This window comes from Eumetopias jubatus, unplaced genomic scaffold (assembly GCF_037043125.1).
Source record: "Eumetopias jubatus isolate StellerSeaLion01/CBP00866 unplaced genomic scaffold, mEumJub1_p1.0 scaffold_6, whole genome shotgun sequence".
Classification (NCBI taxonomy): Eukaryota; Metazoa; Chordata; class Mammalia; order Carnivora; family Otariidae; genus Eumetopias; species Eumetopias jubatus.
The window spans coordinates 22,494,686-22,518,801 of record NW_028274812.1 but is presented as its reverse complement, the minus strand read 5'-3'; the positions used below and the strand labels follow the sequence as shown (position 1 = coordinate 22,518,801).

General features: G+C 40.2%; 1 protein-coding gene and 1 pseudogene across 1 annotated transcript; one reads left to right on the top strand and one right to left on the bottom strand.

Annotated features, from left to right (window-relative positions):
• Positions 1-1,847: 1,847 nt before the first annotated feature.
• Positions 1,848-24,101, bottom strand: ADAT2 (adenosine deaminase tRNA specific 2). Its single transcript, XM_028121388.2, has 6 exons — positions 23,953-24,101; positions 13,658-13,762; positions 10,485-10,635; positions 9,195-9,301; positions 3,929-4,001; positions 1,848-3,818 (listed from the first exon to the last, which is right to left on the bottom strand). Exons 1-6 carry the CDS (start codon positions 24,049-24,051, stop codon positions 3,775-3,777), a joined length of 579 nt encoding a protein of 192 aa, XP_027977189.1. The 5' UTR covers positions 24,052-24,101; the 3' UTR covers positions 1,848-3,774.
• On the top strand, positions 18,367-22,732 carry LOC114222736 (small ribosomal subunit protein eS21 pseudogene; annotated as a pseudogene).
• Positions 24,102-24,116: the final 15 nt, after the last annotated feature.

Below are 24,116 nucleotides of genomic sequence, written 5' to 3'. Positions count from 1 at the left end.
TTCCCTTCCCCTCTCTCTCTGCCCCTCCCCATGCTTGTGTGCACATATTCACGTGCACTCTCTCTCTCTCAAATAAATAAATCTTTTAAAAATTTTTTAAAAAAGAGAAAAGTTGAGTGGGGTCAGAATGATTCAAAAAATGTCAACGTCATAAAAGGCAAAGAGAAGCTCTGGAAATGTTCTAGATTAAAGTAAGCTAAAGAGGGGCACCTGGGTGGCTCAGCTGGTTAAGTCTCTGCCTTTGGCTCAGGTCATGATCCCAGAGTCCTGGGATGGAGTCCTGGGATTGAGCCCTGGGTGGGGCTCCCTGCTCAGCAGGGAGTCTGTTTCTCCCTTTCCCTCTGGCTCTCCCCCTGCTTTGCTCTCTCTCTCAAATAAATAAAATCTTTCAAAAAAGAAAATAAAATAAGCTAAAGATGCATGACAACTAAATAAGATATCTGTCCTTAGAATATTCCAATATTGTAGAGCGGGTGGGGAAAATTCTCTAAAGGACATTATGGGTGACAATATTAGAATACAAACAGTATATTAGATAAAAGTATTTTAAAAAAGATAAAAGTATTGTACTAATGTTACATATATTGAAGCCAATAACTGTACTGTGATTATATAAGAGAATATCCCATGCTTAGGAAATACAGAAACATTTCAGGGCAAAGGGCCATGATGTGTGAGGTGCGTAACTTTCTACCAAATGGTTCAGAAGAACCATTATATAAATTCATACATACATACAGATAGATAGGCAGAGAGAGAATAAACAGAGCAAATGATAAAGCTAAAGGTGTAAATTGTTAACAAATTAAACTTGTAAGTTTGAAATTATTTGCAAATAGAAAGTTTACAGAAAAATTAACAGTTCTTGCCAGGGCGCCTGAGTGGCTCAGTCGTTAAGCGTCTGCCTTTGGTTCAGGTCATGATCCCAGGGTCCCGGGATCGAGCCCTGCGTTGGGCTCTAGGCTCAGGGAAAAGTCTGCTTCCCCCTCTGCCCCTCCCCCTGCTTGTGCGTGCTCTCTCTCTCTCTCTCAAATAAATAAATAAAATCTTTAAAAGAAAAGAAAAATTAACAGTTCTTTCCTACATTGGCGTTCTTGGCTATCTATTTTCCCTCCATAATATTCCAAATGCAACACAGGAAGAGATGCTTGTGCCAAGTAACAAGAAAGTGAAAAGATATTTTAACACAATCTTTTATCAGTGATTGAAGCCTGCCAAAGCATTACACACCACCCATTCTCAGCCGAGTCCTCGGCAAAGACCAGCAAACAATGGATACTCTAGCAACTTACATGCAATCATTTCCTACTAATTCCCCCAAACGGGGCCGTGATTCTAAAACCTTTTCACATCCCACAACTTCCAGAATCATCCCATGCACAAAACAAGTCTCTCAGCTGTCTCTTTGGCAGGCACTATCAGTGTCAATCAACTGGATTCAATCTGAACTGGAGCATCCTAATATTTTAAGCCATGTCTGGGTAGCTAGAGAACGTGGACTCAGGAGGCAGGATTAGCTCATCATACCTCCACGGCTCCCCACCGCTTTGAGACTGCCATCAGAATCCTGTAGCCTCCGTGCCTATGCCCTCACGATGCTCCTATATCGGCACTAGAGGAGCTGACCTCCAATCTGCCATATGCCGTCTGACCTGATTTTTTTCCCCAAAAGCAGAAGAGGAAACTCTGCCTAAGACCAAAAATACAGGAGAGACTTTTCTATAAGTCAGTCACTGGAGACAGAATCAAAAAGGTCGTAACCAAAATTAAAGTTTTCAGCCATGCTTAGGAATTAGGAAGTACCCATTCTCCAAAACACAGAAGAGATAGAACATATGTGTATCGGCAAGTCTTTTCTCTCCTTCCTGGTTTCGTTTGATTGCTTTCTTGACACTTTTCGTATTGACAACCTATAAGCTAAAATACCCTAAAATACTACTGTTTGCTTTGATTTTACCCTAGCTATTCCCCCTTTTTACTCGTTTTTCTCCAAACTTCAATCAGTAATCTTATTTAACAAATGTTTACCAAGAACCTACTTGACCTAGATGCATTAGCCAGACTCACTGGTCCTTCCTGGCAGCGGAGGAAAGAATCCAGGTCTTCCGTCTACAAATAATGCCGGAGAAAACGATGATAGGAAGACAGTGAGTGCACTGAGGTCAACTTGCAGAGAAGCGTAAGGAGCCAGAAAGGAGTTATGACCAACTGCAAAAAGGAATAAACTAGTCAAAACGCCAAAATCTAATGAAGAGGTAATTTTTTAAAGTAGGTAAAACTGAAAAGAAGTTACATGTAACATTATTACAGATTTAAAAGTATGCATATTCTTCTCCATAAAATTTCTCAAATGCAGTTAAGAACACACACGTACAAAACCAAGCAATCGTTAAGTCCTCTGAAGCATGTAACTGTGATTAGCTGCTACTCTCAGCAATATAAAAATACTTTCACCACAATTACATTCCAGCCTGTAATGTAATTCAAAACAAACAAGTCAGACATCGCTCAAATGGCAGAAACAACAAATACAGATGCTTTGCATCAAGGAAATGAATCCACTGAAGAAATGCAACAGGGGCCCGGAGCTGGGCTTCTGGTGGAACGGCGAGGCCCCCTTCTGGGCAGATGCAGCGAACCCCAGTGTGGCTCTGCAAGGCTGTTCTCTCACGTACTGCTGCAGTCAGAAAGCTGAGTATCTGGGACTTCCTGCTGCAGAGACCCTTTCCAAGGTTGCGTGCACATTTTTAAATTTTAGATTTTAATTCTAAATCTGGACTTTTATAAAAATAAATGAAACTTGATTTCAGATTAAATGAACCATTGTATTTAATTGTGCAACACTGGCAGTCCCAACCCCAAATGCCACATCCATCGCCTTTACCCTGTTCTTTTTCTTTTTGCCATAATTCTTAACATCTTCTAAAATACTATATAATCTATAAGGTGTATTATCTGTCTCCCCCTGCTAGAATAGCAGCACCATGTTTTGTTCACGGATTCGATGAACAAATGGAGCCTGGCATAGTATAGCTGCTCAATAAGAAGGAATTGTCTCATTTATGCTTCTTTTATCTTTAAGAAAATATTCATCTTCATCTTCAAAGAAGGCATAAGTGTGGTTTTATTATAGCGATATGCTATGATTTAAAAACAATGCTCAAGTACTTGTTTTAAAAGTATGCATTTTCTCTGCTTTATAAAAGCAAAAAAAAAAAAAAAAAAAAAACCAAACAAACAAAAACCTGTTCTGAGGAGCACGCATTCATAGTCTAGGTGTTCATAACTCCTATACCAATTCCAAGGAAGTCACAGGCCCTCGACCCCTGGGAGAATAGAGTGGCTACAAAGAATAAAGGATCCGATTCTGAAAAGCCAGGCCTAAAGCAGGTGTCCACGGTGTGGCGCACTCCAGTCTGGCCACACGCCAGCTAACTGGGTCTGGATGCACATTCGCTGAAACAGCACTTTCCTGGCCTAGGCACAATGATTTTGGCAAGAAGGTTACGTGCTGCTTACTAATTTCTAAAACCTCAATCTTCTTTTTTTCCCCCTCTTCTTATGGAACTTCTTACGGTTAAGCTTATGGAAAAGCTAATCATTGTTTATAATTGGGAGACTTTTAAAAAGTGCTAATTTGTTCCCTCAACAGAGCAAATAGTAAGAGATGATTTCCCCAGGAGTTAAGGACATATGTAAACATGATTCAATGATGTCAACAGCTTTCAGTCCAAAAATGTCATCGAGGGGCATCAGCCTTCCATCAGAACAAGTTCAAGGTTTCTGATACTCCTTTTTCCGAACTTTTGATTTGGGTGCTGTGAAAAGAATAGAAAAGAGAAAATGAAAGAGGTAGGCCCTTGTCGAGTCTCTTCACGCTGATTTGTCTTAAGTGAGGTTACATTATGTACAGCAGGGGAAAACTGACCATTTGGATTTTCCTGTTTGTAGAAGGTCTTTAACATTTCCACTGCTTCCTCGGCCCGATATCCAGGAATGCACTGATGAAATGAGAAAACTGAGAATGAATATCAGCCTATGAAAATGTGGCCTATATCCCATAAACACAGCAATGTATACATAATTACATAAACTTAATTCAGATAACGTTAATACATTTTGGGGATAGCAGTAATGCGGGTAAGGAAATACATTACCAAAAGAATAGACGTATGGACTCACCATCACTCCAATCAACTATTATTTCTCAAGTACTATTGAAGTTACTAGCTATGTGATCTTCAGTACGATAAACTCTCTGCCTCAGCTTCCTCATGTGTAAAAGGTAGGTATAATTATAGCACTTACCTCAGAAGGATTTCATGAAGATTAAATAATTGCAAAAATAACACCTATTACATACCCGGCACATCGTAAGTGTTTGTTAAGCATGAGCTATTTTTATCTACTGTTATTCACTAGGGGCCCATCTTGGGGTCATGAGGTTGGGCCCCATGTGGGGCTCCGTGCTTAGCGAGGAGTCGGCTTGAGATTCTCTCTCCCTCCGCCCCTCCCACTTGTGCTCTCTCTCTCTCTCAAGTAAATAAATAAATCTTAAAAAAAAAGTGTTCAGTTTGATCTATCTTTGGTATCTAACTAGAGAGAAGAGATCGATACGTGAAAGAATAAGAAACTATGATAAGGGTAAGGAATGGAATTACATAAAATATCAAATGAAGATGAAATTTGAACTTGCCTTGAAGATAGCAAATATTTGAGGTGTCTAGTGGCTCAGTAGGTTAAGTGTCCAATTCTTGATTTAGGCACAGGTCATGATCTCAGGGTCATGAGATCGAGCCCTGAGACAGGCTCCCACTGGACATTGAGTCTGCTTAAGAGTCTCTCTCTCTCTCTCTCTAACCCTCTGCTCCACCCCCAACTCGCATGCAAGCGCACATGCGCTCTCTAGAATAAATAAATTAAAATTAAAAATTAAGAAAAAAGCAAATATTTAAAGATACTGAGCAAAGCATTTCAGGGAAAGAGTAAGAATAAGCTTGGGCTATGTGAGGAAACCAACTAATGGGGGGTTGGGGGGCCTATAGAGAAAGAATTAGATAAAATGAGGTCAAAATATACAGGGCTTTGAAGGCGTGTCATAGGAATTTGGACTTGATACACAGCATCCTTCTAAGGTGCATGAAATGATAAAATGGACAGTGATTCCAAGGAGGAACATCCGGAAGCAGCCACAGGAGGGGAAGCAGGTAATGAGCACCAGCACAAGGGCCTGGTCAGTGTGGTCTACTGCTCAGAAAGAACCTCCCTTTCTCTTGTGCCTTCAGTCAGCTCTTACCTGGGCCTATAAAGCCTGCATAAATCTTCCCCATTAAAAGAAATAACCTTTCAGAGTTCGATGTTTTTAGATGGCACATGTACGTGAGATGATGCAGTATTTGTCTATCTATGACTTATTTCACTTGGCATAGTGCCCTCAAGGTCCATCTACATTGTCCCAAATGGCAGAATTTCCTTCTTTTTATGGCTGAATATTCTATTGCATATATATAATGAAATATATATATATAACATTTTCTTTTCTTCTTTTAAATTTTATTTTATTATGTTAATCACCACACATTACATCATTAGTTTTTGATGTAGTCTTCCATGATTTATTGTTTACGTATAACACCCAGTGCTCCATTCAATATGTGCCCTCCTTAATACCCATCACAAGGCTAACCCATCCCCCCACCCCCCTCCCCTCTAGAACCCTCAGTTTGTTAGAAGCAGAGAGTAGAATGGTAGTTGGCAGGGGTGGAGGGGTGGGGGGTTGGGAGGAATGAATAGACCGCTGATCCAAGGGTACAAACTTTCAGTTATAAGGTCAGTTCTGAGGATCTAAGGTACAGCAAGGTGACTGTAGTTAACAATACTATATTGTGTACTTGAAAACTGTTAAGAGAGTAGAGTTTAAATGTTCTCACCATAACAACAAAATGGTAATTATGTGAGGTGAATGGTGTGTCAACTAACTTTATTGTGGTAAACAGTTCATAATCTAAACATCTATCAAATCATCACATTGTATACCTTAAACTTACACAATTTTATATGTCAATTATATCTCAGTAAAGCTGGGGGGTTAAAAAAATCCCAATAACCTTCCTTCCACCCTGCCCCTCAGGCAAGATGCTACTCTGCTGGTCCCTGAGAACATTCCAGACTCCTGGCTGTTGCTTGTGTGACTCTCATTTCCTCCTCAATCTCATCCTCCTGGCTTGTGCTTCAGATATCCCAAGGGCCCCTACTGACCAAAACACTGGTTCCCTTTCCAGCCTCCTCAATTCTCTGCAGTTGTGGAGACCACTGACCATTCTCGATTCTTCTTAGCCCTCTCTCCTCCCTTGGCTTCTCAGTTCTTACAACCTTCTCACATCACTCTAACCATGGTGGGTCAGTCCCCTTCTCCTCATGCCACATTAAGTGTTCATGTTCCTCAGAGCACCCGCCTCTCCTCATGCTCTCATGAACATTAACTAGCATAAGACACTCTCCTCTCCTATGAAGTTAGACCAGAGGTCCCCCACCTTGGCTGCTCAGTGGAATCACCTGGGAACTCTGTGGGATTATGACTGAAGGCCTCTAAGTCAGAATCCCACCCAGGTGGAAGATAAGATAGTGACATGGATCCTCGGTTGCCCTCCGATAGCCGGTCCCCCTGCCGTCCCAGCCCAAGGCTGCCTACACGACCCCCCCCACCCCCACAGTCCCGTTCATACAGGGTCTAGCGTGGTGAGCCCCTCCTCCTGGGAAACAGGGCAAAGCCATAAAAGGGGCCTGTCCCCTCGCCCATCACCAGTGAACGTTCATGGAAAACCTGCTTCTGGGTAAAGGGTTTCCCATGTAGCAAAGCAGCTCCCTCCCTGAGATCTATTGAAAGTCAGCCCAGGACACAAGGGTTTGTGAAAAACAAAACTAAAAAAGAAAAAACAAATACTAATATTCTCCTCTACCTTTCACCTTCTTATCCACTTGGTCTGGGGTGGGGACCTCCCATAGCCACATGTAAGAGCTCTGTAATATGCAGTCCGGGATGAGACCCACTGAGTTATAGATGGGGAAAGAAACTGCATCACTCTATGATACCAATACTTTCAATTATCCATTATAGCTACAAATCTGTGGCTTTAATAAAAAGCACACATTCTTATTAAACTTTTAAAAACAGACCAGGTATGTATTATAAGGTAATCACCATCTTCTTTGAAAAGAATAATTCTGTAGGTATCCTCTATGAGCTTAATGCTGCTTATAATACAGCATTAAATAATTCTATGCTTCTGCAATATAAAAACAGCATCCCACCTCCCACAGACTCTCCCACCCAACCCAACCCAATAAAGGAAGAAAACACAGGGTCCAGAGACCTAAGGTATCAATGTTTTCTTTAGAATCTCAAACACTTTAAAAAAACAAAACAAAAACAAAAAAAACATAATTTGGCATCCAACCTGGAGATATGGCTTCAAACAATGGTCATTCATTTCCCTGGAGACAATTTGGCCAGGTACACACACTACAAACAAGCTTATTCTTCAGTTCACCCTGTGCAGAAATATGTAGGAGGGGACTGTGTATGCACCCAATGTCACTCATGTTGAAGAGAAATTTTCTACCCATGTCTGACATCCAAGGGCACATCTTTGTTCTGCCCAGAAGCTTTGAGAAATTCTTTAGAAATTCTTTAGCTCTTTCTCATAAACAAAGTACAGAGTCAGCAATTTGCTTGCAAAGAGATATGTAAGCAAAATTTGAGCAACCGATGTAAGTGACTGGAAAAATCAAATCACTTTGCACATTTTTTTTTAATGGTCAAGCTGACTGTACTGTTTACTCTCCATCGTTTTATTACAATTTATTTTCTCATGTGATGTTAAAAGTCATCTATTCTCAAATGTACAGAAGTTGTTAGGAAAGCTAATGTTCGGCTGAGAAAACTCAAAATAGAATGTTTTCCAAAACTTGTTCTCAGTGGAATTCAGCCAAATTTAGCCCTTCATAGGTACTCAGTATTCTCCTAAGAATATCTGAGGTCTTTGAAGTTAACCGCCCACCATGTCCAGCATTTATTAAATACTTTTCTTTTTAAAGCATAATATTTCAGGATTAACCTTAGAAAAAACAATCAAACCAGTTTGTGAAAAATGCTATGTGTCTACAGGCCAAACTCTGAAATATCAATTCCTAATGCTCATAACCTTAAACATAAAAACTTGGGGACAGGTGGTAGGATTTTTTTTTTAAAGATTTTATTTTATTTTTTTGACAGAGAGAGAGAGAGAGTGAGAGAGGGAACACAAGCAGGGGGAGTGGGAGAGGGAGAAGCAGGCTTCCCGCTGAGCAAGGAGCCAGACGTGGGGCTTGATCCCAGGACTCTGGGATCATGACCTCAGCTGAAGGCAGACGCTTAATGACTGAGCCACCCAGGCGTCCCGGGAAAGTAGGATTTTTAAGAGAAGATGAAAGTAATGTGGATTCTTGAGTCTGGGGGAAATTTCAATATTGAAAAGGCAGGGGGAAAAATAATGAAAATACAGGTATTAATTGCTAGACACCAAAAATAGTACATAGAACAGGGATGCCTAGGTGGCTCAGTCAGTTAAGCATCTGGCTCTTGGTTTCGGCTCAGGTCATGATCTCAGCGTCCTGAGATCAAGCCCCACATTGAGCTCTACGCTCAGTGTGGAGTCTGCTTGTCCCTCTCCCTCTGCTCCTCCCCCCATGCTCTCTGTCTCTCTCATAAATAAAAATAAAATCTTAAAAAAAAGTAAAAAAAAAAAATAGTACATAGCAATAAAGCAAAACAATTGGCTTTGTGCGAAAATATTGTGTATGCACCATAAACAGCATCTACAGTGCAGCAGGGAGCTGGGGACACTCACTGAGTGAGAATGACAACAGTGACAGCGTCTCCAACATACCTGAGTGCATCAGTGAAGACTGTCGGGAGATCCCTGGGAAGGCCAGGGACTCTCCTTCTGGAGAGATTCTGCTCATTAAGAGAGCCAAGCACTCGCCTGGAAATGATACCTGTCTTCTACTGAGGCATAAATGAACTTGACAGGAGGTCCCAGAGTTGGCCTGGTCCCAGCATGGCTTTTTGGTATACTGACCACACGTGAACTATTCCCAAGCCCACGAAGAGAGCAAAGTAATTAGCAAGAAAAAGCACAAACGGGTCACATTACCTGAAATGGTCTCCCAGTATTCGGTAAATCAGCAGAAGCGATATTTAGAACGGAGCCACAGCCGCCAAACCGTTCATTCTGACAGCCATACACAACCAGTGGGATTTATGAGAAAGAATTAAGGTCCTGAAGAGAGTGTGCAGCTCAAGTGCGTACAGTGACAAAACCAGGCCATCCTGGACAGACAAGCTCAGGCTACTTTTAAAAACAGTTAAGCTTAGGCTTAGTCTTAAAAATCACACAATCCAGTCACACAAAAGAAGAGGTTTAAAGGATTTAGAGATGAATATCTCACAATTGCAAATAATGAAAACCGAATACACAGTTGCTAAATGTTTATAGTTTGGTGCTCTCTCTTGTCTTTCCTAACTCACTTTCTTTGAGTCCTTAGAGAATTGGAGCTAGAAAGGAAGTAGGAATTTAATCCAGGGATTTTCACCTTTTAAAAACAGGATTGTCCCCTAATCTTTTGCCAAATAAAATATAACCCATGCCCCAATATAAAACAAACTAAAGCTGAGCCACCCTCTAAGGCAGGAAGGGGATAGAGTTCTAAGTTAACCAGAACTCCCCCCTTTACAAAGTAGAGACTATACATGTTATACTCAAAACCCTCTGTTATTTTTAAAGTGATAAAATTTTTCACACATAGCAAAATAAGTACATAAAAAATGTGCAAGTATGAAATTGAGTTTTTGAACAAGCGAGTAATTTTTTAAAGATCTTAGAGACAAACTTGCTAACACTCTGTATTTGTGTCGCTTACTCTATGAAAGACACAATTCAAAGAGCTGTAACTTTCTCAATTTCCCATTTATTTACAATTATAACATCATCAGTGACTTGTTTTTTACCTTATATTTACTTTGGACTTAAAATTTTTCATACATTGTAATAGGTATTCATGGCAAAAATAAACAAAAACGTAAAGAGAAAGAAAAATTTTAAATCACCTATAATCTATTATTCAAAGGTGCATATTCTCCAGACCTTTTCTCTGTACAGTTTTATAATCTACTTTAATTTGTGACTTATCCTTACATAAGTTTGTTAGCTCGTAGTTTTTCTTTCTCTAGTTTTATTTGGTTAATAGTTTTACATCTATTGATATAAAATGAAGAAATCATATGATTAAAAATCCTTCCTAAAAATTTTTTGGCCAAGGGGTACAATATTTTATAACTTGTTTCATAAATCTGTTTTCACATATTAGAAAGCAGGTTATGTGTCTGGCCATTTTCAAGGTTATAGGAAGGGCACACAACATTAACTCACGAAGTCAAAGGATACTCATCAGGCGGAGAGCAGCTGCACACATAATACAGGGCTCCACTGTGACATACAGCACAGTGTGTTCAAATACTTCAGAAGGACTCTTGCCACTTCGATGACACCAATCTAGGGCCTGATCGATGGCCACCATTTCTGCATGTCGAGTAGCCTGAAAGGAGAGAGGTGCTTGCATCAACATGTAATTGTATTGTGCAAACACTCGAAAATAAATACCAAAAAAATGGGCCTAATGTTTCTGCCAACATTTTAATGCATAAAGGTTTTGGAATGCTCTAAGCACTTGGCAATGTATTTCCCAGTTCAGGTCCCATAACCTGACCAACAAAAGACACCTAATAGGAGATGCCGCGAGAATTATGCTATATTTTTAGTTAAGCACCTCAGAACCTCAAGGGATGCTCTTTCAATTAAAATGCCATAGAGAATATAAGTCTCGGGGGTTTAAATAAAAAAAAAGAGTCTAGGGTTTGTGAATTTCGAGGGGAAGCCTGAAGTCTTCATAAGCATGTGCTCCATTTTCAGATGTTTTCAAGGCTGTCCCTCACTTCACTCTAAGCAAGTCTGTATTTAGTTAGTGGAATGTCATCACTTACATTTTCTTTGGGATGAGATTTTATATTCTGGCAGACTCTAGAGAAAAGCAGACATTTGGTATCAGTCTCAGATACCTCATGGGTGGTGTAGAATATAGGAGAAATCACACAGCATTTGCAAATAACCATTCTTAAGTCTGAATCCTGACTGTGAAATCACTAATTCTGTGGCCTTAGGCAAGTTACATAACTTCTCTAAGCCTTGGCTCCCCCATATGTAAAACAGGGTTCACTGGCATCTACACCTCATAAAACACTGAATTACAAGAAGCGTATGCTGTGTGCTATCTATGTGCTCTGCTATGCAATTATTAATGGTATTCACGATAATCACATTTACCAATAAGCTTATGCTGATTGCTATGTACAAGCCACTGTGCTAAATCCTATGTGAGATTACAAAGTCTGTCCTCAGCAAGTATAAAATCTGGTTGTGGCAAACAGAAAGGCACTCATTAACCTGTGACATAGAGCAGGGTGTGAGAGATGCTGGTGCAGTGGCCCGAGGTGCCATGGAAGCTAGAGGCAGGTGGAAGCAATGCTGGTCCAGAATTATGATCTCAGAGCTGTAAGGTACTTTAGAGAACAGGTTCCCAAACCTGCCTGCATACCAGAACTAACTGGGAAGCTTAAAAAAAAGTTTCCCCAATTCAGGGTTTTTTTAACAATCAGATTCAGAGTTACTGAATTGGATCTCCCCAGAATTCTCAGTAAGTAAGTAACTGTTGAACTGAATCCCTGCAATCAACCTCTCTTTTTTAGAAAATCCAGAGTGGTGTGGTGTCCTGGAAACAAGCAAAGAAAGCGCTTTTTGGTTTTTGGAGTTTTTTTTAAAGACTTATTTATTTATTTATTTGAGAGGAGAGAGGGAGAGCGGGGGGTGTGGGGCAGATGGAGAGAGAGCAGACTCCCTGCTGAGCATGGAGCCAGATGTGGGCTCGATCCCAGGACCCTGGAATCATGACCTGGCCCTCAAGAGTTGGCTGCTTAACTGACTGAGCCACCCTGGCGCCCTTCAACCTCTCTTTTAGTGCTGAAGAACCACAACCCAATTTAGGACATGTTAAAAATACACAGTGGGAGAGGTGATGGTAGTGATGAGGGTGGTGGTAGTTGAGAACCAAAAGTAGGACTCAGGTTTCCTTATTTGGGGTCAAGAGTCTTTCTATAGTGTTTGATAGGGTAATCTTCTATAGGATACACAAACCAAAATAAAAAGGCAGGTTAATTTCAAGATACAGAAGAAACCCAGGTCATTGGGGGGTTAGATGGATGACATCAGGGCATTTAAAGTTCTGATATTAAAGATATCATACCAAACCACAGAATACACAAAATAGGGAGATAGAGCAATTATTTAAAATACAGAATTCTACTCCCTGACAAGTATCTATATATTCACAAATTGTTACATTATCTTTATTACTTAGCTCACAAATGTTTTGATATCCAAATAATAATTGCTTTGTGAATCTGGGTTCCTACTTTCCATGTGTGTTCTCTTTGATAGATGTGATGGATAAACATTAAATGCCCCATAGCACTGATACCAGCACCAGCTTGTTCTCTGGTTCCCACGATCAAACGATAAGATCAGTCTGTGTGAGTGGTGTTGTGGTTCTAAGCTCTGAGTCCACCTAGTACTTCTGATAATCATAAAATTGGATATTTCATTTATACTTACCATGACACACTGTTGTGATACCAAGAAGTGTTGCCTTAATTCATGAACTTTTCAACCTAACCACAATAATATAAAGGCACACAAACTATTAATGTGTAATACCAGGGCTCCTGGGTGGCTTAGTTGGTTAAGCATCCAGCTCTTGATTTCAGCTCAGGTCATGATCTCGGGTTCATAAGATTGAGCATTGGGTGTGCAGCCTGCTTAAGATTCTCTCTCTCCCTCTCCCCGCTACACTCATGCACGCGTGCTCTCTTTCCCTCTCTAAAAAAATAAATAAAAATTTAAAAAAATTAAAAATAATAAAGTGTAATACCACATGTAGGTACAGAGACAGTAGGTGGTAGAGACTTTATTCCATTGAATTATCTAATACATGAACAGCTTCCTTTATACAATCCTTTAATACCTACAAAGATATAAACTGAAGGTGATTTTTTACTTTACCAGGAGGAAAACATTATTTAAAGGTACTAAAGAATGTGATATGAATTAAATTGATGTGTTTTGTAAAGTGGAATTTTCCTATATTAGATTTGCTTAAGATGGAGATTAGATTCCTATCTTCAGTACTGACACTCCAATGTAATAAAATCCCTTCTTGAGTTTCACTCAAATGCTAAAATAAAACTCCATGAAATAGAAAATTAGCCCCAAAGATTGTATTGCTTCATTAAATTTTTCTGAATTTTCCAAATTTTAAAAAACCAACATGGATCACTTTTATAATCAGAGAGGAAGGCACTCATAAAAAGAAATGTTAAGGGAAACTACCCTTCCATTATACCTCCAGGTCTTGACACAGACCCATCTTCTTGCCAACTGTGATAAAATTCAGTTCACTCCTACCTTTACTGCTGTATGTTTGCAATTAAACTATTCAATCAACATACGTTTTTGGTTTGATTAACTTCATTTCGTCCCTTCCCCACAACTTCATTGTTGTAGACCATAAGGCAGCCAACAGGAACTTCAGTACTTTCTAGGGCTTCCTTGGCCTAAAAGACAAAGTAGAAAATTTAAGATGTAATGTTCAATACTTGAAAAGATTATAGGAAAGAAATAAACCAGCATAAGCACACATATATAAACCCCAGAACAAAGAAATACAGCTGAGCTTTCCCTTCCCTCAAATATAGTTCAGTATTTAGTGCCTTTGTTCTCTGTTATATCCATATTAAGGGAGAGACTCAGGAACAACCCCCTGCACAGGTTCTGAGCCCCTGATTTTTTCTTCTCATTGGAAGCAGAAGTGAGCAAAAGGCTGTTACTGACTTTTGTTCTTATGGTGGCAGGGTCTGTGCAACTTTTCAGAGATCACATACATATTTGCAAAGGAAAAGAATAAATAACATTTATAAATACTTTATTGAAGTCTTTTCCTTGTTGAAATTCTACTTGCTTAGTTTTTTTGTTTCACTAAATATTATAGAAGATACCCTCTAGAGGTCCAACAGCATAAAGGTAACCAGACTGGATGTCTCTCTGTGCTATTTCTTCTTTGACACAAGAAAAGCTTTGGAGCACTCTATGTTTAAATGGCACAACCACTTTGGAGAACACTTTGGAAATTTCCTTAAAAAGTAAACATACACATAGCCTATGAACAAATTTTAATCCTAAGTATTTATTTAAGAGAAGGGAATATATGTCCACAAAAAAAAAAAAAAAAACTGTAAAAGAATGTTCATAATAGCTTGATTCACAATAGCCCAAATCTGGAAACAGCACAGGTATCCACCAACAAAAGAATGGATAAGCAAACTGTGGCACAGTCACACCATGGAATATGACTCAGCAATGAAAAGGAACAAGCTAGAGATACACACAACAATATGGGTGAATCTCAGACATGATGAGTAAAAGAAGTCAAACACAAAAGCATGCACACTGTATGACTCCCTTCAGGTTTAGTACTAGAACAGACAAAACTAAATACAATGATAGCAATTTCTTCCTGGAAGGGCATGTGTAAGCTGATTGGGAAGGGACAAAGGAACTTTTCCAGGGTGGTCAAAACTCTTGAAAAGGGTGTGGGTTACACAGATGTTTGCGTCAGTAGAAACTGAATGGACAACATACATAAGACCTGTGCATTTCATTGTACGTCAAGTACACCTCCATGGAAAAATATAAATTAGAAAAACAAGCTTAAGAATATTTCTACCACCACCATCCTGGAAAAGGGCAAACCACTGGTTATATTTGCAAAGTACCCCCCATCAGAGGCTGTCCATTTTTATTCTAGCTCTGTCACTGACTGAACCAGATAAGTCCCGGCCCAAGACAGTTAAAGAATACTTCTTTGGGCAGAGAGCAAAAGCAAGCAGGTTATATCTGCACACTCCCTGATCCTGTTGCTGAGAGAGAACAAACAAAGAACACAACCCTTGAACTAGTGTATAAACAATTCCATCTCACTGCAGTCAAGAAAACCCAAGTATGGCTGTTTTTAGAAAGGCATAGCATTTCTTTTTTTTTTTTCTCTTTTTTTTTTTTTTTTTTTAGGCATAGCATTTCTTATTTCGGCAGGCCTGAAGACACTTTGGAAGACTAGATTACCAATTAAGTGTAGGTATTCACACACAGCATAAGGCATATACAGTGTAAAGTTGAAGACATTGCTTAAGACCGCATGTTCTACCTCTTGCACTAGCCCCTATTCCTGGCTATACTTTATTTAGAGTAGCAATAACTTCCTATCATCATGCTAACATGGGTTGCTTAGCCACTTCAACCATGCTCAACTGACACTTAGATTGTCCTTGGGCCAATAAAGGTGAAAGGAGAGGCACATAGCGTAGTGGTAACAAGCTGTATCTCTTCTTCTTCCTCCAGGGTGGTAGGACAGAGCTAGGGCCTGCACAGATGTAGGGAGAGGGTAGCTGAAGCAGTAAGACTGCATTCTTCCCCCCAGGGCATGAACCACCCACAGGCTAGTTCTGTCCAGTACTGTAACAATGGTTAAAGCATGTCAGGTTATGCAAAGTCTGAAAGTCTGAAGAGTTCCAAGGTTTGGTGAATATATACAAATAAATATACAAATGCGCCATTGGCTACTAAAGCAAGGACAGCCAGGAGGACTGACAGCCAGGGAGGATGGTGATGGGAGTACCCACGCAGTTAAGGCAATCAGCACATGAAAAATGTTATTTAAAATAAGATTGGGAGTACACAGAACCCCGAGTACACACAAGAGAGAAATCATTTACTCATCCAACAGATATTTGTTGAAGATCTTGAGATAGGGAAATTATCCTGGATTATTCAGGTGGCCCTAAATGCAATCACAGGTGTCCTAATAAGAGAGGCAGAGTAAGAGATCTGAAGACGTTACACTGTTGGCTTTGAAGACGGAGGAAGGAGCCATGAGTCAAGCAAAGAATGCTCCAGAAGCTGGAAATGGTGAGGAAACATATTCTCCTCCAGAACCTTCAGAGTGTACCCAGGGCCTGCTGACACATTGGCTTTTGCCTGATGAAATGAATTTCAATCACCCGGCATCCAGAGCTGTAAGAGAATAAACTTGTGTTGTTTTAAGCCACCGAGTTTGTAGTAATTTGTTACAGATGCCATAGGAAACTAATACACTGTTAAGAAGAAGAAAAGACAAGCTAAAACTGGAAGAAAATATTTGCAAACTGCATATCCAACAATGGTCTACTATCAAGACTATATAAAGAACTCTCAAAGTTCAACAGCAAAAAAACCAAAAACAATCCCACTAGAAAATGGGCAAAAGATATTAACAGACACTTCACCAAAGAGGGCATATAGATGGCAAATAAGTACATGTAAAGATGTTCATATCATTAGCCATTAGGGAAATGCAAACTATAACCACAATGAGTTATCACTAAACACCATCAGAATGGCTAAAATAAAAAGTTAAAACACCAAATGCTGGTGAGGCGGAAGAAAAACAAGATCACTTATACACTGCTGGTAGGACTGTAAAATGGTACAGCCATTCTGGAAACTAGTTCGGCAGTTTCTTAAAAAGCAAGACATGCAGTTAACATATGACCCAGCAATTGCGCTCTCTGGCATTCTCCCAAGGAACCGAAAGCTTATGGTCATACGGCACATAAATTCATATACAGACATAAATGTTCACAGGCGTTTTATTCGTAATAGGCAAAAACTGGAAATGATCCAAATGTCCTTCAAAGGATGAAGAGTTGAACTGTGGTACGTCCATCCCATAGAATACTACACAGCAACAAAAGGAATAGACTACTGATTCACTCGACATTTGGATGGACCTCAAGGAAATCATGAAAAAAACCAACTCCCAAAAGGTTCCATATTCACGTATATAACATTCCTGAATGCAAAATTACAGCTACAAAGAACGGATTAGTGCCTGAGAGGGCTTAAGGGCTTGAGAGTGAATGGTGGCTATAAAAGGTAGCATGAAGGAGCCTTGTGCTGACTGAGCAGATCTGGTGGTGGTTCTGCAAAACAAAACATGTGATAAAATTGCACAGAACTACACACATGTGTGCATAGCAAGCTGATTAAATCTCAATAAGCTCTACAGACTGCATCAATGTCATTCTTCTGGTTTTGATTATTGCATGACAGTTGCATAAGATGTTACCATGGAGGAAAGCTGGGTGAAGGGTACATGAGCCTTCCCTATATACTTTTTTTTTTGCAACTTCTATGACTCTATAATTATTTCAAAAGGAAAAGTTTAAATAATAATAATAATAATAAATAAAGGAGTAAACAAGAAATATCTTGCAATGGAGATTAAGAGGAAATGCCTAGGTGGGTAGGAGGAAAATCAGGAGTGTCAGGGTGCCCTGGGTGGCTCAGTCAGTTAAGCGCCTGCCTTTGGCTCAGGTCATGATCTTAGGGTCCTGGGATTGAGCCCCATGTCCTTGGGGGGGGTCCCTGCTCAGTGGGGAGTCTGCTTCTCCCTCTCCCACTGCCCCTCCCCCTGCTTGTGCATGCGCTTGCTCTAAAATAAATAAATAAATAAATAAATAAAATCTTTAAAGAAAGAAAGAGAGAGGGGGGAAGGAAGGAAGGAAGGAAGATGAAAGAAAGAAAGAAAGAAAGAAAGAAAGAAAGGAAGGAAGGAAGGAAGGAAGGAAGGAAGGAAGGAAGGAAGGAAGAAAGAAAGAAAGAAAGAAAGAAAGAAAGAAAGAAAGAAAGAAAGAAAGAAAGAAAGAAAGAAAGAAAGGCAGGCGTCAGGAGTGTCTGCTGTTAGGGAGGATTCCAGGAAAAAAAAAAAAAAACAGGCCAAGAAAAAAGGGTCAGTGACACAGATGCAATTTTGGTGGAATTGGAAATGAAAACCAGTGGCTTGAAGAGTGACCTATCTAAGTCACGTTAAAAGGATAAGGTACAAAGTAACAAAGCAAATTTGTAAAGAAATTTCTAGCTTCTACCTATTATCACAGACTGTTATGTCTACCTAACAATTGTTCTGATTCTGAGCTTGCAAATCATAAGAGCTTACAACTTATGGAAAAACTTACTTTGACCCAGGACTATTTTAAGCACTTTATCAGTATTGATGCATTTCATTTACAACCCTATGAGATCGATTCAGTGAGCTTCCCCAGTTTACAGATGAGTAAATGGAGACATGGGGAAGTTGGGGATTTGCTCTGGTAAGCGGCTGGGGCCAGAATCCAGGCAATCTGCTCCAGGCGTTCATTTCTTCAACAAATATTTATGGAACATCTATGAGATGCCAGGTCCTGGCCACTCCGCCTCAAATTTCTACTCTAATCACCACTGATCAGCTACTTTGTCACCTTTTGGGTTCAAAATAGGCCTAGTTCAAGCGACAAAAGGAGAGGGAAAACTTAAGAGTGAGACCTAGAAAGTTTAAGGCTAAAAAACTGTAAGAGAAGAAACAAATGAGGGGGCCACGTGACAAAGGTTTTCTGTAAAACTGTCTCCTGAAGAATTCTACATGTGGCTATGTAGCTATCTCAAGCACGTAGAAAAGAATTCAAGACCCGGTGGGGAAGAAGGAATGGCAGAGGACAGGAAGAACCTGGGTAGCCCAGTGGGGTTCCTAGTCCTGACTTAGGTCACTTGCAAGAAAGCCTGGCAGTCTCTCGCTCCACCCAGCCCCCAGGCGACTGGGAGTGTGCCTTTCATTCTTTCCTTCGGATTTTCTCTTTTTCCTTCCAGCATAAGTACCTCCTTTATTCCGCATCCCACCTCTCAAGATTATCTTCCTATTTACTTAGAGTAACTGAATTTTTTTAAATTTTTATTGTTATGTTAATCACCATATATTACATCATTTGTTTTGGTGTAGTGTTCCATGATTCATTGTTTGCTCATAACACCCAGTGCTCCATGCAGAATGTGCCCTCTTTAATACCCATCACCAGGCCAACCCATCCCCCTACCCTCCTCCCCTCTAGAAACCTCAGTTTGTTTTTCAGAGTCCATCATCTCTCCTGGTTCGTCTCCCCCTCTGACTTACTCCCCTTCATTCTTCCTCTCCTGCTATCTTCTTCTTTTTCTTTTTTCTTAAAATATGTTGCGTTATTTGTTTCAGAAGTACAGATCTGTGATTCAACAGTCTTACACAATTCACAGCGCTCACCGTAGCACATATCCTCCCCAATGTCTATCACCCAGCTACCCCATCCCTCCCACCCCCAACCACTCCAGCAACCCTCAGTTTGTTCCTGAGATTAAGAATTCCTCATATCAGTGAGGTCATATGATACATGTCTTTCTCTGATTGACTTATTTCACTCAGCATAACTGATTTTTGTGAAAAGCCTTCAGCTTCTATCCAAATGAGAGAGAAAACATGAGTGGTGGGAGTATTTAAAAGGGCAAATCGGGTTATTGGTGAAGAATAGCCCAGCCCACCATGCTGAGGGCAAGTAGCTCAGCAGTTGGGAATGGCGAGTTAGGGAGGAGGTGGTGTGAACAACCCCAAAACCCCACGGAAATGGGTTTAGGTGAAATGCTGTTCAATAAAATATATATTTGTTTTGCTGTCAAGTTCAAAATAGAGTTAAACTAACCAAATAATTAACATAATTTTCAATCCATCCCATCTCAAACTTTCCAACTCTCCCACCAACTTTCGGCCAAGTCTGATAATTTCTTTACAAATTTGCTTCCTTACTTTGTACCTTGTCCTTTTAACATGCAGAAGTTTTTAATATTTATGTAATTAAAACCCATACATTTTCCTCCTCTGTTTTCTGACTTTGATGGTATAAAGAGCCCATCTCCATTCCACTAGGATTTATCTACCACTGGCTCCTTTCTGGTTTTATTCTTCTTATGCTATCTCTTTGATTAGATTTTACTACAAAAGCACAGTGAAAATTTTCTTTAAAATGACCCATATCTCAAAAAAAAAGACCCATATCTTTACCATGTTAACTAATTATTTTTGTGTGTTCTCCTCTAGTCTTTGTTTATCTGATAAAAAAAAAAGTTTAAAAAAAAAACAACAGCTTTTATTTATTGAGTGTTATGTGTCAGGAACTTTACAAAGATTATCTCTTTTAATCTACACAACCCTGTGACATAGATACTATATACCCATTTTACAGAAGAGGCCTCTGTGGCTGAAAGTTTAAGAATCTGTCAAGGTTAGCTGGCTTTCAGTAGCCATTCTAGGGTTTGAACATATGCCTGTCTAACCTCTAAATGTACATGTACAGTATAAAAAATAATTTGTATTCTGCTTGCTTAATGTTGAATATTACTGTATAGCTGTAATAGTTAATGTCATGTTTGTACCTAATATCCATAACTGTTTTGATAACAGCATATTATTCAACACAGTAATATACTATAATTTAACCATTTCCTTTCATCTTGAGTTTGAAATGCTTCCTAGTTGTCCCTGTTACATGTAACACTGAAATGACGATGATTGCTTTTATCTTTCTAAACTATTTCCTTAAGATAAATGCCACAGAATTATATTACTATGTCAAATGATACGAATATTTTTTTTGAGGCTGTTAATTACATCATGCCAGGTTGCCTTCCAAAAATGTTATACCTATTGGACTGTTAGGGCTGTATCGCTTTTTGCACAGACTCACTTAGTTTAGATGACATTTTTTAAAAAGAAATAGGTTTTAAGCTTTCTCAAAAACTGTTTTCCTTTCTTTTATAATTCAGGCTTATGTCTGTAGATTAAAATCATAGACTAGGATAGAAATTTTCTAGCACAACCCCTTATTTTAAACAGCGTAAGACCCAGAAATCATATGGCTTGGCTGGTCCAGTCAGAGCATCCTCTGGTATCCTCCCTACTACATGTACACTGCATATTTCACTTTCAAATTCCTCAGAGATGAATAGATTTGGCACTAGCCATGCTTCTTGTCTAATCTTAAACTCTTCTCAGAAGTACATAGTACACCTTGAATTACTTCAACAATCTTCAAAGGAGTTCAAGATTTGAAGTTTCTGTAGTGGGCAGGGATGACAAGCACTTTTTCCCCTTTCTTTAAGACCTGGAAGAACATGTATAGGCCAAAACTAAAATACAAGTACTAAGTTAAGGTCCTCCTTGACCCTATGTAGGAATAGGTAAACTAGATAATCACATCCCCTAGGTGTTTATAATCCAATTAAGATGGGCGCCTGGGCGGCTCAGTCAATTAAGAGTCTGACTTGGGCTCAGGTCGTGATCCCAGGGTCCTGGGATGGAGCCCCATGTGGGGCTCTCTGGCTCAGTGGGGAGTTTCCTCTCCCTCTCCGACTCACCCTGCCTGTACTCTCTAAATAAATAAATAAATAGATATTTAGAAATATATAATCCAATTAAGAGACAAAAATGTCAAGGCTAGGGAGATCTGAGAAACTATGTGGAGTTCAACCATCTTATTTTATAGGGTAGGAGGGGAAAGGGTGGGGGGGGGTTGGCTTGCCCAAAGTCAGGGCAAAAGGTAGTAAAAGGACTTAAGTGTTTAATCCGGAAGTCTAGAGAACAGTGCAGAGATAGGTGGAGGAAATATTCCAATATATTATGACCGAAAGACGCTTAAAGGAAAATAAAGACCCAAAACATGAAAGGATGGAAAAAAAAAAATCACAGCTCTGCTACACGAGTGGGAAAGCCCAATGACTGATTAGTTAGCTGTTTTCAAAAACACTATTAAGTCCTCCATGGTAGCATCTCCGAAAATTTCATCTAAGCAGGCTCCACACATAAATACTTTGAGAAGAGCTCCTGAAGCGAATGAAAATAAACAAAAGAGCCCATAATTCTGACTTCCCAGCATTCAGGCATCATCTGCCCTCTGGAACTCTCACCCATAGAAGGAATCGAATGCAGCTTACTCTAACATATTTGATCCTTCATGTGTATATATCATCAAACTCACTATTTAGTAAGAAGCTTCCCAGCATATGACATTATTGAAATGATTTGGGGAAGGGAGAGTGAGATTTTGATATCATGTTAAAACTCCTTGTCTCCAACTTAGAGGATCTGGTAACATAAAAGAGGTTCAGGACAAACAATCCATATGACAAGTTACAAATTAATTTTTAAATGTGTATGTGAACAGTAATTAAAGTATTGGAACACTACCTATCTTGTAAGTTTATTAGAGGAAATAAATTATGAAGTGAGCTCAAAGAATGGGTCATAAAATCAAGTTAGTGGGTCAGGACCAGCATTTTTTCCAAAAATCGAGAAGGAGCTTTCTGTGTTCACGCTCGTGGCGGTGACGGCGGGCGCGCCCTGGACCTGCAGAGCAATGCCGGCGAGTTCCTGGACCTGGATGGACCTGCCGCGGAAATGCTCTGCCCGCAACCACATCATGCACACCACATCCACGCGTCCACCCAGACGAAGGTGGCCGAGGCTGACGAGGTGACAGGCAGGTTCAATGGCCAGTTTGCGCTAAGCTATCTGTGGGGCCATTCACAGGATGGGTGAGTCAGAGGACCCCATCCTCCCACTGGCCAAGGCCAACAGCATCGTTTCAAAGAACTTCTGACTGGAGAGGATCACGGAGGTGGCATATTTGTCACAAATACACAACACCCAACCCCCAATTCAAGAAAAGAGAAATACCAGGAAAACTGTACAAAGGAACGTGAAGTACTTGTTCTGTGAAACTTTTGTTTCGGTTATAGCTATGTGTGTATTTACTGGGTTGTAACATAAAACAGACTTTTTTTTAGTGCGAGTCACTTTCAAAAAAGTATGAGAAACAAGTTTAAAGGACATTATGTAAGTAGCAGAAACAAATGGATAGACACTGTAATGCATCATGGCTTAGAGAAAAATATGTGGCTGTAATAGTGAATGAATGCAGGGGAAATAGTATGAAAAGAGAACGGAGAGGAATATACCTAAATCAGTTTCAGTGCTGAATTCCCAATGCCAAGCACAGTGTATTCAATAAACATCTGTGGAGTGAATGAATACATAATTATGGAATTAATTAACTATTGGAGACCAGAGGCCCCTAAGGATAGGAAGAATATAATCAAAACCATGTATGAAAAAAAAAATGATTTATTTTACAGCAGCTTTAGGGAACTGTAAAACCGAAGGGCATTTTACATATGTATATGTGTGCGGGGGCATATATTTGCATACATATACATATATATGTGAAAACACACTCTTATCCCTATTAAAGAGCTCCCTGGCACACAGAAGTATGGGTAAAAGCTTGGATTATACACAAAACTGATTAGAGCCCTTCTCAATCAGCAATCCTGAAGGGAGCGAAGGAAGGAAGTTAAAAGGCTTGAGGGCAGTAGGAAAGATGAATGAATGGTGGGATCTGGCTGTACAGGGTTTTGTTTTTATCCTGATCTATCAGACACATCCTCAGCGTCCTTTCTCCCACTAGACAGGTTCAAGAGGTCATAAATACTGAAGAATGTGCCTCTCCGGATTTGCGAGTGTGTCCCCGGGGGAAGAAGGGGACGCAGCACGTTACGTGCCAGCAGCAGCTGAATGGGGATGTTTGGCTCAGACGTGCCAGTATTTCCTCTCTTCCTTCCCCTACAGCACTGTGAGAATGGGCTAAAGAAAATTTCAGGACAGTAAAGCCAGCTGTCTACCCAGAAAACGTGACCGCCATCGAGATTATGGTGGCGAGAAAGCACACCCAGGACGTCTGCTCAACGTCTGCTCTTCTCGACCCGAGAAGAGGGCTAAAGAAAGTTCCCATCCACGGCATCCACCTCCTGGGCCCCTCACCATTTGCATCGCTTCCTCCATCCACTTTTCGGTCTCCTCGGCCGTCACCGAGCACGCGCCGCCGCCAGGAGCCGGCGTGGACGCCGCCTTCGCCTCCATACCGCACCCGGGCCGCGACGCTCGGCGCCAGAGGCTGGGGCTGCAGAGAAGCGCTGGTAACGGAA